We start from the raw sequence: 14,451 nt of genomic DNA, 5'->3' as shown, positions 1-14,451 counted from the left end.
GGAAAAGGGGTTGCTAGGACCGATGTAAACAAATATATAGGGTGAGCCGCCAAGGCGCTAGCTTTAGGCGGGCTAATCGCAGGTCGGCAGAATATAGCAGAATTTGGCAGGTAACGTGCGATAGCGCCGTTACAAAAAGTATTATTATATTTAGACTTTGTACGTAAAATATACTAAATGTTAAAATTATATAATAATATTGCATATCTATAAGCCCGAAGTTAGAATTAAGCGATTAGCTCCCCTAAAAAAAATAAAAATTATTGTCTACTTAGTATTTTAGAGTCGTCGTCTTTAGATTTAACGCTCGTGCCTTAATAGAGTTGTAATAACCTCTCTCTTACTATCCTCCTATTGCTCCTTATATAGACGAAGCTTTTATAAGGCCTCTATTACCTTATTAAGTTTAATTTAAGGTTATTAGGAGTCCTTCTTATCTATTTCTATATAGCGATCTAGCCTAGTATAGAGCTCCGCTACGTGCTTAATAAGATCTTTAGTAGAGTCTACTATATCTTTGCCCGGAAGATAAATAAAATTCTAAATATTTATAGGTTTACGGATCCTTTTGGTAGCACGTAGTTATTTAGCTATCTCTTATACTATATTAATAATTAGATCTATATAATTATAAAGGTGAGGTAAGAGGCCTTCTCTTAAGCTAAAGAGCGTAGATTTAATAAATTAACTGTTAATTACTTTTAGTATAACTTCCTTCTAAGCTATAATTACCTATTAAATAGCCTAAAGTATATATATCTACTTAATTGGATCTTAATCTTAGAGGGAGTACTCTTCTATAAATCTAAGCTAATATCGTCGATAGTATAACTTAAAGTTTGCTATAATTCCTTAATTAAGTAGCTAGTATATAGAGGTATAATTAGGAGAAAGAAACTCAACCTATATATTCTTAAGAGTATTATTTTTAGTAAGTGTTTAAATAGCTACTTTATACGCGTTAAAAATATTAAATAAAAGGAGTACTCTTCTACTATATATCCTTTTATTAAACTAGGTAAGCTATTTAGTTATAATTACTATTATTATCTAGGCCTTCTTATTACTCTTCTATATAATATTAAGCGAAGTAAATTAATATAAGCTTTTATAAAACACCGTGGCTAAGCTAAGGATCTAATTATTTAAAGAGGAAGCTTATCTAAGCTATCTACGTTAGAGCAATTAGCTAGAAAGACTCTTACTTTCTATTTCTTTATTCTAAGAGAGCCTTAGTAGCTAGTATAGTATCTAGTATAGCTTTCTAAAAGAGCCTAGTTGTAACGTTTCCCGCCCCAACGTCGCCATACGGCCAAAAAGACACGAGTGCTTGCGAACTTGTCGCAAGCGCGGCGGGATCTAATATATGTACTCTTACAATTGCCCTCCCCTCTGCGCGTTCGTCCTCGAACGCCAAGCCGCAGGGGGTCCACACTAAGAGTCGCACCATATATTAGGAGTCCCCAGTAACGTAAGCGATCGGAATCTCCACCGACGCCTCATCGCACGGATGCGCGTTAGACTGTACCAGAGCGAAGTGACCGCTGGGGATCGAACCCACGATACCTGGCCCCAGTAAGTTCGCAAGCACAATTGTAACGTTTCCCGCCCCAACGTCGCCATACGGCCAAAAAGACACGAGTGCTTGCGAACTTGTCGCAAGCGCGGCGGGATCTAATATATGTACTCTTACACTAGTCTTATCTATATTATAAATATCCTTTAATAGAAAAGATATAAAAATTACACGAAGCTCTATTATGCGATCTTTAGTACCTTCTATATTAACTAACACAGCCTTACTATATTACTTCCTTTTATAAATTCTATTATAAGATTTAAAACCCTTTAGCTACCTAATTAACTACTTTAGCTTAGGCGATTAAGCTAGTAAAGGTATCCGCTACTATAATTAAGATGCGGTAGTACGTATAAGATCGCCCGTAATAGGAATGCGTAAGATTTATAAGCGTTAGTACCACTTAAAGAGAGCTTCTTTAAGGAGAGGATGTTCGCTAGCTCGCTATCGCTCTCGCCCGCCGTATCCGCGTGGCAATTTAGCTAAATTAAGGTAGTTAAATTTATCGCTTGGTATTTCTAATATTAAGTATTAATTAATCTTTTAATAGAGGAAGTCGCTTGCCTATAAAGTAATTTATTTTTATAATAAGTAAGGGTGTTTTATATAGTAGGCGTATATTTTCTAATACTTAAACTTAGAGAATCTATAAAAACGTTACCTTTAAAGCTCTAGCCAAAGCCTTAATACTGTTCGGCGTGCATAGAGGCTAGCAGGAAGACTTAAGTAGAACATAAGGGACGTCGGAAGGCTCTTTTAAAAATATCACCAAATACTACAAAGAAACCTCGCGATAGTAAGGATTTGCAGAGGCGTAAGCATGCTCCAAGGACTCTATTCGGCTGCAGTGTTTGCGAAATACCGTTCTGTAGAAATGACGGCTGCTGGCTACCACATATTGAGCGACTCAACTCCAAAGATTAAGCTTATATATCAATTTGTATAATATTTGAGCAATACTACCAGCCTCGAATTCCTGAGCACGAGTTGTTGATTCTATTGATTTGATTGGCTGCCTCTTATCGATAACCGTAGGGCGAATTTCATCGTGCTAAGGGATAAGAGTTAAGCAATACCAAAAGCTCCAAATATCTGACCATTAGGGGGGAGTCTCGTGTTTTGATTGGTCAGATTCTTAGGGCGAAAACCGACGTTGCAAGGGATAGTTTTAACCAGTAGAACTAATATAGTCCTGGGGTAACTTACCGCAGCAGAAGAAATATGTATACGACGAAGTTTTCCCTAAGAACTAAACGGGAATAGCAGGAATTCTTGTGGGCGCCAAACTCGATAACGGTAACTTCCTCGGGCCGTTGGATTTTTTAACTTCATTAACAGCGAAGCTATTATCTCATAAATCAGACCCCCGGGGAGAAATTGCGCCACGGCGCAGCGCTACTCCTTAGCACCACACCTGCGAACTCCTGAGCCAGTCAGACAAGCGCACTAACTCCTGCCAAGTCCTGCAAGCTCCTGGACCAATTAGATCACACCAAGAGGAATTTCTCCCCAAGGGTCTAAGAGCTTATAGGCGCCCTTTATATGCGAAATCATTGTTTCTTATTAGGCGATAACTCTTCCATTATAACGCTCTATCTTAACCCTTTTATAACGTCTAGTTATTATAAAAATACTATAAGGTAGGAGCTCTTTAATTTCTCTATCTATTGCAATAAATAACGACGTCGTAGCTATATTAGTTAGTCGTATTTTCGTTGGTTGTATTTTCATTGGTCGTAAAAATCGTCTGTTGTAAAACTCGTCGGTTGCAATCTTACCTTACTGCTCTGCTCGAAGCTCTGCACGAGGCTCTGCTTAAAGCTCTGCACGAGGCTTTTCTTGAAGCTCTGCACGAGGCTTTTCTCGAAGCTCTGCACGAGGCTCTGCTTAAAGCTCTGCTCGAAGCTCCATACCTTATATACTTCTCTACGTCTAATTATCTCTAAAATACTACGAGCTAAAAGATCTTTTTGTTCTCTATCGCCTCTATATTATAGCAATATCATAGCTCTATTCTACGAGAAGTTAGATATAGGTAGTCGGTCAGTTTTAGTCTAGTTTTATTACAATTTTGCCTTACTGCTAAAACTTACGTACTTCTCTTGGTCTAATTATCTCTAAAATACTACGAGCTAAAAGCTCTTTGTCTTCTTTATTGCCTCTACGTTATGGCAATATTATAGCTCTATTGTGTGGAAAGTTGGATATAGGCAGTCAGTCGAGTTTTAGTGAAGATTCCGTTGAGAATCTAACTTACGTTTTGCGACGATGTATCTCGCCCCTTAGTATTCTAGATATAGGGTTATAGTATATATTTATAAAGATATAATTACCTAAAGAATCTATTACATTAAACATATATATTATAACTATTATGGTTGGGATATAGCTCGTAGAAATACACAAAATTCGATTTTTAAAACATTCATTTCGCACTAAAGCGACGCCCATAAGCTCTTAGACGCTTGACTCAGCATGCTCAGACTAAGAAACCGATGAATATCCGCTGCGCGGATTATCGAATATCCGCAAGCTAACCTATTCGATCGATCCATCTGTTTCTTAGTCTGAGCCACTTTGGTAAGCTTTTGGAAGCCGAGCCGCTCTGTTTATATGAGGCAAACCATTAACTTTAACGAAATTAATGTAAGCAACCGCCACGTCTATTATCCTGTTAATACTTGCATTAGAATCGCCTTAATCAGCTCTCTAATTAATAGATTTTCCAGAACCAACTGCCAGCTATGGGTGCATTTAAAAGGCGTCAAAGAAACCCCTCTACTTCATCTAGCAGGAGCCAGTCTTAAGCTTTTGATTGAACGGTAGATATCTGGGACATCTGCACTGTGTGCTAGTACAACTAGAATTTGAATTTAAGACGTTAGGTGCGCATCTTTGGCGTATAAGCGGTCTTTATTAATATCCGTAAGCGTTATATAGAGTTAATTTTGCGACCGTAAGCATCAGGAAATTTTTTTTTAGGCACGTTGTTGCAAGCGAAAATCGGGTCTGCAAAACCTGCGTAAGTCGCGATTTGCGGCAATTCGCAGCAATTTGCTACAAACACGCAGCTACTTATAAGTAGCCTATGCAAATTGCTACAAATACGCAGCTACTTATAAGTAGCCTATGCGAATTGCTACAAATTACCGCAAATTGCTAAAATCGCGACTTAAGCCAGCTCTGCACGAAGCTCCGCACGAAGCTCTGCACGAAGCTCTACACGAAGCTCTGCACGAAGCTCTAAAGCTCTACACGAAGCTCTACACGAAGCTCTACACGAAGCTCTACACAAAGCTCTATACGAAGCTCTACACGAAGCTCTATACGAAGCTCTACACGAAGCTCTACACGAAGCTCTGCACGAAGCTCCACATAAAGGCTCTGCACGAAGCTCTACACGAAGCTCTACACGAAGCTCTATACAAAGCTCTACACGAAGTTCTACACGAAGCTCTACACGAAGCTCTACATACAGAGGCTCTGCACGAAGCTCTGCGTACAAAGGCTCTGCACAAAGCTCTGCACAAGGCTCTACACGAAGCTCTACACGAGGCTCTGCACGAAGCTCTACACGAAGCTCTACACGAGGCTCTGCACGAAGCTCTACACGAAGCTCTACACAAGTTCTGCACGAAGTTCTACACGAAGCTCTATACGAAGCTCTGCGTACAGAGGCTCTGCACGAAGCTCTGTACGAGGCTCTGCACGAAGCTCTACACGAAGCTCTACACGAGGTTCTGCACGAAGTTCTGCACAAAGCTCTATACGAAGCTCTGCGTATAGAGGCTCTGCACGAAGCTCTGCACAAGGCTCTGCACGAAGCTCTACATAAAGCTCTATACGAAGCTCTGCACGAAGTTCTACACAAAGCTCTGCACGAAGCTCTGCGTACAGAGGCTCTACATAAAGCTCTACACGAAGCTCTACACGAAGTCCTACACAAAGCTCTACACGAAGCTCTGCACGAAGCTCTACACAAAGCTCTACTAAGACTCTGCACGAAGCTCTGCACGAAGCTCTACACAAAGCTCTACACGAAGCTCTACACAAAACTCTGCGCAAAGCTCTTATACAAAGCTCTATACAAAGCTCTACGTACAAAGGCTCTGCACGAGGCTCTACGCGAAGCTCTGCGTACGGAGGCTCTACACGAAGCTCCGCATGACACACATTACTTCGGGTCCCCGCTATATTCCCGATAGCTCTACACATAGGTAGCCACCTTATTTTTTACCCTTCCTTCCTTACATCCTCCCTACCTAGAGAAGGCACCAGAACTACAGCTAGCAGACGACCGTCGCCAGAACCAGATAACCGTCACCAGAACCAGACGACCGTCCCCAGAGCCAGACAACCGTCGCCAGAGCTAGACGACCGTCGCAAGAGCCAGACAACCGTCGCCAGAGCTAGACGACCATCGTCATCCAGACGACCGTCACCAGAGCTAGACGATCGTCGCAAGAGCCAGACAACCGTCGCCAGAGCTAGACGATCGTCGCCAGAGCCAAACGACTGTCATCAGAGCCAGACGACCGTCGCCAAGCCAGACGACCGTCGTCAGAGCTAGACAACCATCGCCAGAGCTAGACGACCGTCGTCAGAGCTAGACAACCGTCGTCAGAGCTAGACAACCGTCATCAGAGCTAAACGACCGTCGTCAGAGCTAGACGACCGTCGTCATCCAGACGACCGTCACCAGAGCTAGACGATCGTCGCAAGAGCCAGACGACCGTCGCCAGAGCTAGACGATCGTCGCCAGAGCCAGACGACTGTCGTCAGAGCTAGACAACCGTCGCCAGAGCTAGACGACCGTCGCCAGAGCTAGACGACCGTCGCCAGAGCCAGACAACCGTCGTCAGAGCTAAACGATCGTCGCCAGAGCCAGACGACCGCCAACCGTTCGAACGACCCAGCCAGCAAACACTGAATGATTCGATCGGTCGAATCAAACCAGAGCATTATTATTAGTCTATTACCGAATCGAATCGAATTAAGCCCTCCTATGGAGGCACCCCAGACGACTACCGTTTAGAGGTAGTATAGATAGATAGGTACAGACGGTAGGCATAGACAGGTAGGCATAGACAGTAGGCATAGACAGGTAGGTACAAACAGTAGGTATAGACAGGTAGGTACAGACAGTAGGCATAGATAGGTAGGTATAGGTAGGTGGGTATAGACAGACAGACAGACAGATAGATAGATAGGCAGGTAGGCAGGCAGGCAGGCAGGCAGGTAGGCAGGCAGGCAGGCAGGCAGGTAGGCAGGCAGGCAGGCAGGCAGGTAGGCAGGCAGGTAAGCACTAGGCCAATCGACGATTTAGAGGCTCTAAGTAGATAGCTCTATATTTTATATAGTTATAATATAAATATATTTAAAAGTATATTATAGCAATCTATAGGAAACGTGCAAAATATATAAAATGTATAAAACGTGCGAAACGTACGAAACGTGCAAAACGTACGAAATGTATGAAATGTACGAAACGTACGAAACGTGCAAAACGTACAAAACGTACAAAATGTGCGAAATGTAAGGGCTACGTACAGGCTTCGCGCGGATTGCCGCAAAAAATATAGGCTTCGCGCAGGTTGCTGCAAACTGCCGCAAAAAATATAGGCTTCGCGCGGGTTGCTGCAAACCACCGCAAACCGCACAGGACCATATACGACCACCGCAACCGTACAGTTTGCAGCAAATTGCCGCAAATTGCTGCAAACCGCAACAACGAGCCAAAAAAAAAAAATCCTGATAAGCCCCCTAAACAGAAAATTCTTCTCTAGCAATAGCAGCATTATAGCCGCGATAGATTAACTAGCTATAAATAGTATTACAATAAGCAGCTATCTACTCCTTAGAATTAAAGAAGATGATTATTTTTAGAATTAGCTGAAGCTAATAGAGTGGGTGGTTGGGGTTAACGCGTTATTAGTACGGATATTGCTAATTGTTTACTTTAGCAAACCGTGTTACAGCTATTTTGAAATTAATGTTAGGAACGGGAAGGTAGGGAGACTTCTTATATAGACCATTTAATTCGCCGGAGCTTAGTGTATAATTAATGGATTTTTTAAGCTGCCTAAACTTGTCGTAAGAATAAAAAGTGAATATCTGTAATATTAGCTATGCGGATATGCCGACCTGCTTTACAAACGTCGGCCAAAGTGTCTCAGACCATACAGGGACAGATGGCCTAAACTGGTTTAGTGCTATCGGGCCGGGTTTATCCGGCCTCCCATTATAGTCTGAGCATGCTGAGACAACTTAGACGCTCCGTAGAAGATTTTGTCAGGTGACAGGGGTGCGCAGGGGGCTGAAATTAGTGCGCTGTTCTAATTGGTCTAGGAGTTAGCAGGAGGGTCTATGCGTTACCCCGTGTTACGGAACAAATCTTTTGCGGAGCGTCTGATTCATGAGATAACGAAGCTATCGCATATAGTAAAAGGGTTCTGTCGTGTTATAGGCTAGTTTGAAATTAGTCATGTGACAAATTCGTGTCCAGGCTACAGAGCCTCTCCGGTTTTTCTATGGGGACTCACGTTAGGTTCAAAGCCTGTCTTACCCTGAGCGTCCAGATATCTCCATCGCGTAGTTCATATCCGAATGTCCAGCACGTCCATGTGGGCTCACAGCTCGGCGTGGTCCGCAAAAAACTCGGCGTGGTCCAAAAGTTCAACGTGGTCCGAACTTGCAAACCAGCTTTTGGACCACGACCAACTTCGGACCACGCTGAGCTTTATGCATATGCAGCGCATATACAAAAAATTAATTATTTTAGAATTAGTAAATGAATAATATTATATAATATTAAGAACATATGCTTAGCATATGCTAAGTATATACGCTGCATATGCTAAGCATATACTATAGTATAGCCTACTTTATAGAATAGTAAGTATATATATAATGTCTTACGTCGTTATATAGCTATAAAAAAAATAGCAGTTATTATAAATATATTGCAACTACAGTAGGACCTAATATATATACTTTTATAATATACTTACTATTTTATAAGGTAAGTTATATTATTATATATACTTACTATTCTATAATAAGATACACTATAGTATATACTTAGCATATGCAGCGTATATGCTTACTATTCTATAGGTAGGCTATACTATAGTATATGCCTAGCATATGCAGTAGATATACTTATTATTTTATAGGTAGATTATACTATAGTATATGCTTAGCATATGCAGTGGATATACTTACTATTCTATAAGTAGACTATACTATAGTATATGCTTAGCATATGCAGTGGATATACTTACTATTCTATAGGTAGACTATTCTATAGTATATACTTAGCATATACAGTAGATATACTTACTATTCTATAGGTAGATTATACTATAGTATATACTTAGCATATGCAGTAAATATACTTATTATTCTATAGGTAGACTATACTATAGTATATACTAGGCATATATGGGGCATATACTCCTAATAAGCCGTTTAACTATCGCAATATATGCTTTATACTTGTACGTGCATATGCTTAGTATATGCACTGCATATTTAGTGCATATGGTTGCTAAGGTAAATTGTGGCTACCGATGCGCGTTCTGTATGGGTAAAAGTTGAGTACCGCCGACCTTTTTCCGGTGGCTCCATCGGTGACCACGCTCAACTTTCGCCGACCCCATCGGCGACCACGTTCAACTTTTCCGTGACCACGCTCAGCTGCACCCCCCGTCCATGTCCATGCGTCGTTTGTTTCGACGGCGCCGCAAAAGCCCTGCCGGCGAGCATTTGAACGATCCCTCCACCCCCGCAACCGCGTCAACCACAGCTCCAGCTAGTAACCCGTCTACAAAGTCCTTTCCCTCAGGCATCAAGTTACTCCATGAACCGGAAAATAGCATTGTAGAGTGAGTTAGTATCTCTGCCGTCAGAAATAAAGCCCAGTCATTTTCAGCTACTTTTTTATGCTGGAAGTGAGCGGTTACTTATAATAAGAACATCGCTGGAAACTGCTTAAGGCTCTAAATGGCTAATTGATATATTCTGCATAGTATTATCTTCGTCCACGGACTTACTGGAGATCGCGAGAAGACATGGAGGGCAAAGGATACCGCTTCTCCATGGCCGCAGACGTTGTTGCCAGACAAAGTCCCTGACGCCCGCATCCTTACGTTCGGATATGACGCCTCCGTGGCAGACTGGCGGGGAATGGTGGCTCAGAACAGGATCGGAAACCATTCAATGAATTTGCTGACTGCCGTGGCCACATATCGAGAGGACGACGACACTGTAGGCTTTCTATCAACGCAATTCTGCTCTAGAGCTGATATGTGTAGAACGACCGTCCTATCATCTTTGTCGCGCATAGTTTAGGAGGGCTTGTTTGTGAGGATGTTAGCTTTTCTACTCTAACAAGTTATCACCTAATTTGACTTACAAACACTTCAGGCTCTTGTATCCTCAAGACAGCGGCCGGAAAGACATCTGCAGAACATTCTTGACCTAACCCGCGGTATCATTTTCCTCGGCACTCCACACCATGGCTCTGGGCTCGCCAGGTGGGCTGAGATGTTAGCCAAATCGATTGGCCTCATTAAGCAGACGAATCCTCAAATTCTACAAGTGCTTAGAAGTGATTCCGAAGTCCTTGCACGGATACAAGACAGCTTTCATGTCATGGTTAGGGCTCGTAATCAAGAAGGAATCCGACCGATCGAAATAACCTGCTTCTATGAGGAATTGCCTTTACCAGGCATTGGCTCCGTAAGTAAATCAGCCCCTAGGTGGTGTACATATCAGAACACTCTAATCTAATCTATCTATATCTCTAGGTTGTTCCACTTGATTCAGCCATCCTTCCCGGCTACACACCAATAGGAATCCATGGCAACCATATGGATATGACAAAATTCGAGGATGGAAGTGACCCCGGCTTCAAAGCAGTTGCAGGAGAGCTTCGTCGGTGGGTAAGGGGGCTGGATCAGTCAAGGATATCCGACAGCGGGAAAACCACGTCTGCCAATACTGCAGACGCTTCTTGTACGTAGAGGGAATTATCATGTGTTGCGAAACAGAGAGCTTATTATTGTAAATCTGGTAGTGCCTAAACCATCGTTTACGATCCCATTTCAAAGAGATATCATGTTTATTGGCCGAGAAAATGTAATGGCAGAAATCAATAAGAAGTATGAACAGACAACGTTGCAAAATCACACCCGGTTAGCCCTTGTCGGTCTAGGAGGCGTGGGGTAAGCTGTTCCATTCAGCATCGAGCTAGAAGGCAGGCTAAGTCGTGTTTAGGAAGTCCCAGATTGCTATCGAGTACGCCTACAGAGTTAGAGATTCCGCGCCGCAGACTTCGGTGTTCTGGGTACATGCGAGCAATGCTGCCAGATTCGAGAAGGACTACAGAGAGATCGCTGACAAGATTGAGCTTCCGGGGCGAAATGATCCGAGGGCTGACATCTTGCGACTGGTTTCTGGGTGGCTCTCCAACGAGAAGAATGGCCGATGGCTTATGATACTAGATAACGCTGATGACGATGACGTTTTCTTTCATTTCGACGGAGACACAGAACAAATTACGCGGGCAGACAATGTCACCAGTAGGAAGATGCCTCTAGCAAGCTTCCTTCCACAGACTCCGAACGGATCGATCCTTGTTACTTCGCGAAACTTAGCCGCAGCGACGAGTCTAGTAGGAATGGATGACAACGTTATTCGCGTGGAGCCGATGGATGAAGGAGATGCACTGGCACTGCTAAAGACAAGGGTTCCGTTCGACGAGCCATCCAAAGGCAACGCAAAAGCGCTCGTCCAAGCCCTAGAATGCATCCCTCTTGCAATCACTCACGCCGCCGCCTATATTCGGATGAGAGAGCCAAGGGTTACAATTTCGACCTACCTCAAGCTATTCCGCGAAAGCACAGCAAACCAAGCAACCCTTCTTAGCAGTGAAGACGCAAGAGACCTCCGACGAGACCATAGCATACAGCATGCGGCTATCACAACATGGCAGATCTCGTTCAACCAAATCCAGAAAATCAAACCGGCAGCTACTGATTTGCTTGCGCTCATAAGCATGTTCGATAGACAAGGGATTCCGGAGTACTTGCTTCACGACAACACCAACCAGCTGCAATTCGAGGACGCGATAGCGCCGTTAACAAGCTTTGCCCTCGTCCGGGCCCAGGTTCAACAACAGTCATTTGAGATGCACCGTCTAGTGCAGCTGTCGACGAGGAAGTGGCTCGAGCAAAACCATCAACTGGAAAAATGGAGAAAGGAGTCTGTCAGGATTATGGCCAGGGTCTTTCCGAGCGGAGAGCCTGAGACATGGACAGACTGTCAGGTGCTCCTTCCGCACTCAAAGGAGGTTCTAAGCCACGCGTTAAATGACGAAGATAAGGATGAGGCGTTACACTGGGCAAGTGTTGCTAGAGATACTTTGCGGTACTTATACCAGAGAGGTGAATATGCAGCAGCAGAGCAGATTGGTCGAGCCGCGGTAGAAGCAATGGAGAAGGTGCTGGGGCCAGAGCACACGGATACGCTCGCTAGCGTCAGCGAGCTTAGCTCGGCGTTAGAGAGATTGGGCAAGTATAAAGAGGCGGAAGCAATGCATCAACGAGCGCTAGAAGGAAGTGAGAAGGTACTAGGGCCAGAGCACCGGGGTACGCTTATTATCGTCAGCGAGCTTGGCTCGGTGTTAGAGATATTGGGCAAGTATAAAGAGGCGGAAGCAATGCATCGACGAGCTCTAGAAGGAAGTGAGAAGGTACTAGGGCCAGAGCACCAAGATACGCTTGTTATCGTCAGCAGGCTTGGCTCGGTGTTAGAGAAATTGGGCAAGTATAAAGAGGTGGAAGCAATGCATCGACGAGCGCTAGAAGGAAGTGAGAAGGTACTAGGGCCAGAGCACCGAGATACGCTTGTTATCGTCAGCAGGCTTGGCTCGGCGTTAGAGATATTGGGCAAGTATAAAGAGGCGGAGGCAATGCATCGACGAGCGCTAGAAGGAAGTGAGAAGGTACTAGGGCCAGAGCACCGGGCTACGCTTACTATAGTCAGCGAGCTTGGCTCGGTGTTAGAGATATTGGGCAAGTATAAAGAGGCGGAAGCAATGCATCGACGAGCGCTAGAAGGAAATGAGAAGGTACTAGGGCCGGAGCACCGAGATACGCTTGTTATCGTCAGTAGGCTTGGCTCGGTGTTAGAGAAATTGGGCAAGTATAAAGAGGTGGAAGCAATGCATCAACGAGTGCTAGAAGGAATGGAGAAGGTACTAGGGCCAGAGCACCCAGATACGCTTACTGCTATGGCTTATTTAGCGTCAGCATTTTCGAATCAAGGACGATGGAAGGAAGCCGAAAAGCTAGGGGTGCAGGCACTAGAGATTACAAAGAGAGTATTAGGGCAGGAGCACCCAAACACACTAACTATTATGAATAACCTTGCTATTACGTGGAAATCACTGGGCCGCAATAGCGAGGCTTTAGCGTTGATAGATGAATGTGTCCAGCTCCAAGAACAGATATTAGGTTCCAATCATCCTTACACAGTATCTTCACTTCGGATCTTGAATAATTGGAAGACGGAGAACTTGGTGCTAAATTCCTAGCACAATCTGCATAGAAGAAACAAGCACCTCTTAAATTTTAACAGGCTTCTTTGAATGTTAATACTTTTATTGATATGCAATGAGCAGAGAAAGTCGCAAGGACAGCAGCATAGTTTCGCAGCGATGGCTCTTCCTTCTGAGGCTTCCACCGTGGTTGAGAAGCGCTGTAAGAATTCCAACAGCTTCCACGAGGGGTGTCGAACATTGAGGTCACTGTCAAGTACCACCTTATGACTCACACCCTGTTTCTTGCCATCGTATGTCTTACTATCTATTTTCTATTACCTATTTATTACCTATCACCGACTAAGTAGCAATGTCGACCTGGTGGCGATTAAGTAATAGTTCCAAATCGTCGTTAGTGTCGTCGTTAGTGTCGTCGTCAGTCTTTTGCCCTAACGCCATGTATATAGAGAGCTTCTAGAGCCAGCTTCAATCGACAGAGTTCTTATAATTAACTTATCCGTTCGATAGTTATAAGCCCAGGCCATTTACTGCATTATCTTTAATTTGAAACCCTGATTACCCTATTATTAACTAAACAGTAGAAGCCTTAAAATATCCTCTTAATAATCCAAAACCCTTATTATAACGTATATTGTGATCCTAGCAGGCCCAAACAATTAGGACCAATAGATTAGTGTTATTAAGTATAGAGCTAACGGTAAGAGTATATAGGAGTACATTAATTTAGATATTAAGAAAAATAATCTACCTAGATATAGAGCACCATTAGAGCTATTACCATTAGTTATTAATCCTTAAAAGACTACGTTCTTAGCCCTTAATAAAGGCGAGAAGGAAGAGCTTTAAGCTTTATAAAAATAGTATAACCGTGCTTATAAGCGGTATAAGAAAGAGGAAGCAGCCCTTAAGTCTCTACGCACCTATATTATTAGCACTATTTCCCATAACTATATTAACTACACCTTTAAAGGAAATACCGTTTATAATATCCTTGTGTTACTTAAGCAGGCAGTTACTCCAACTAATAACGCTTAGAAGGTTAATTTAGCTACCCAATATTTAAAAATAAAGAAAGCCCCAAAGAGTTAGAATATTAAGAAGTGGCTTTATAAGTGGGAGAAGGTGTATAATAACTATAAGAAGGTTAAACTACCTAAGGTAGACGGTAATTAACTAGTTAAGGACTTCGTGTATACCGTCGAATCTGTCTTATTAGGATAGTTAGAATACTAAAAAAACGAATTATAAAACCTTAAGAGGAAGAAGGAAAAACTACCTACCCTTTAAGTTATCATTAAGGTCTATT

At 43.1% G+C, this 14,451-nt stretch overlaps 2 protein-coding genes across 2 annotated transcripts; both read left to right on the top strand.

The window, feature by feature from the left end:
* Positions 1 to 9,298: 9,298 nt before the first annotated feature.
* On the top strand, positions 9,299 to 10,605 carry K441DRAFT_596857 (uncharacterized protein; the record flags this gene model as incomplete). Its single annotated transcript, XM_067645039.1, has 5 exons — positions 9,299 to 9,465; positions 9,610 to 9,847; positions 9,895 to 9,951; positions 10,007 to 10,321; positions 10,390 to 10,605. 5 exons carry the CDS (start codon positions 9,299 to 9,301, stop codon positions 10,603 to 10,605), a joined length of 993 nt encoding a protein of 330 aa, XP_067496460.1.
* Positions 10,355 to 13,372, top strand: K441DRAFT_21356 (TPR-like protein). The gene is made up of 2 exons (XM_067640549.1): positions 10,355 to 10,806; positions 10,859 to 13,372. The coding sequence occupies exons 1-2, from the start codon at positions 10,700 to 10,702 to the stop codon at positions 13,176 to 13,178; spliced, it is 2,427 nt and encodes an 808-aa protein (XP_067496459.1). The 5' UTR covers positions 10,355 to 10,699; the 3' UTR covers positions 13,179 to 13,372.
* Positions 13,373 to 14,451: the final 1,079 nt, after the last annotated feature.

This window comes from Cenococcum geophilum, assembly GCF_001692895.1.
Source record: "Cenococcum geophilum 1.58 unplaced genomic scaffold K441scaffold_102, whole genome shotgun sequence".
Classification (NCBI taxonomy): domain Eukaryota; kingdom Fungi; phylum Ascomycota; class Dothideomycetes; order Gloniales; family Gloniaceae; genus Cenococcum; species Cenococcum geophilum.
The sequence above is the reverse complement of the archived record's forward strand: the minus strand, read 5'-3'. Positions and strand labels throughout refer to the sequence as shown.

Bases quoted from the DNA above. Each gene is read 5' to 3' on its own strand.
- K441DRAFT_21356 (XM_067640549.1), top strand. From the start codon at position 10,700: ATGTTTATTGGCCGAGAAAATGTAATGGCAGAAATCAATAAGAAGTAT. The intron at 10,807-10,858 runs GTAAGCTGTTCC...AGTCGTGTTTAG, and splicing joins GTCGGTCTAGGAGGCGTGGG to GAAGTCCCAGATTGCTATCG.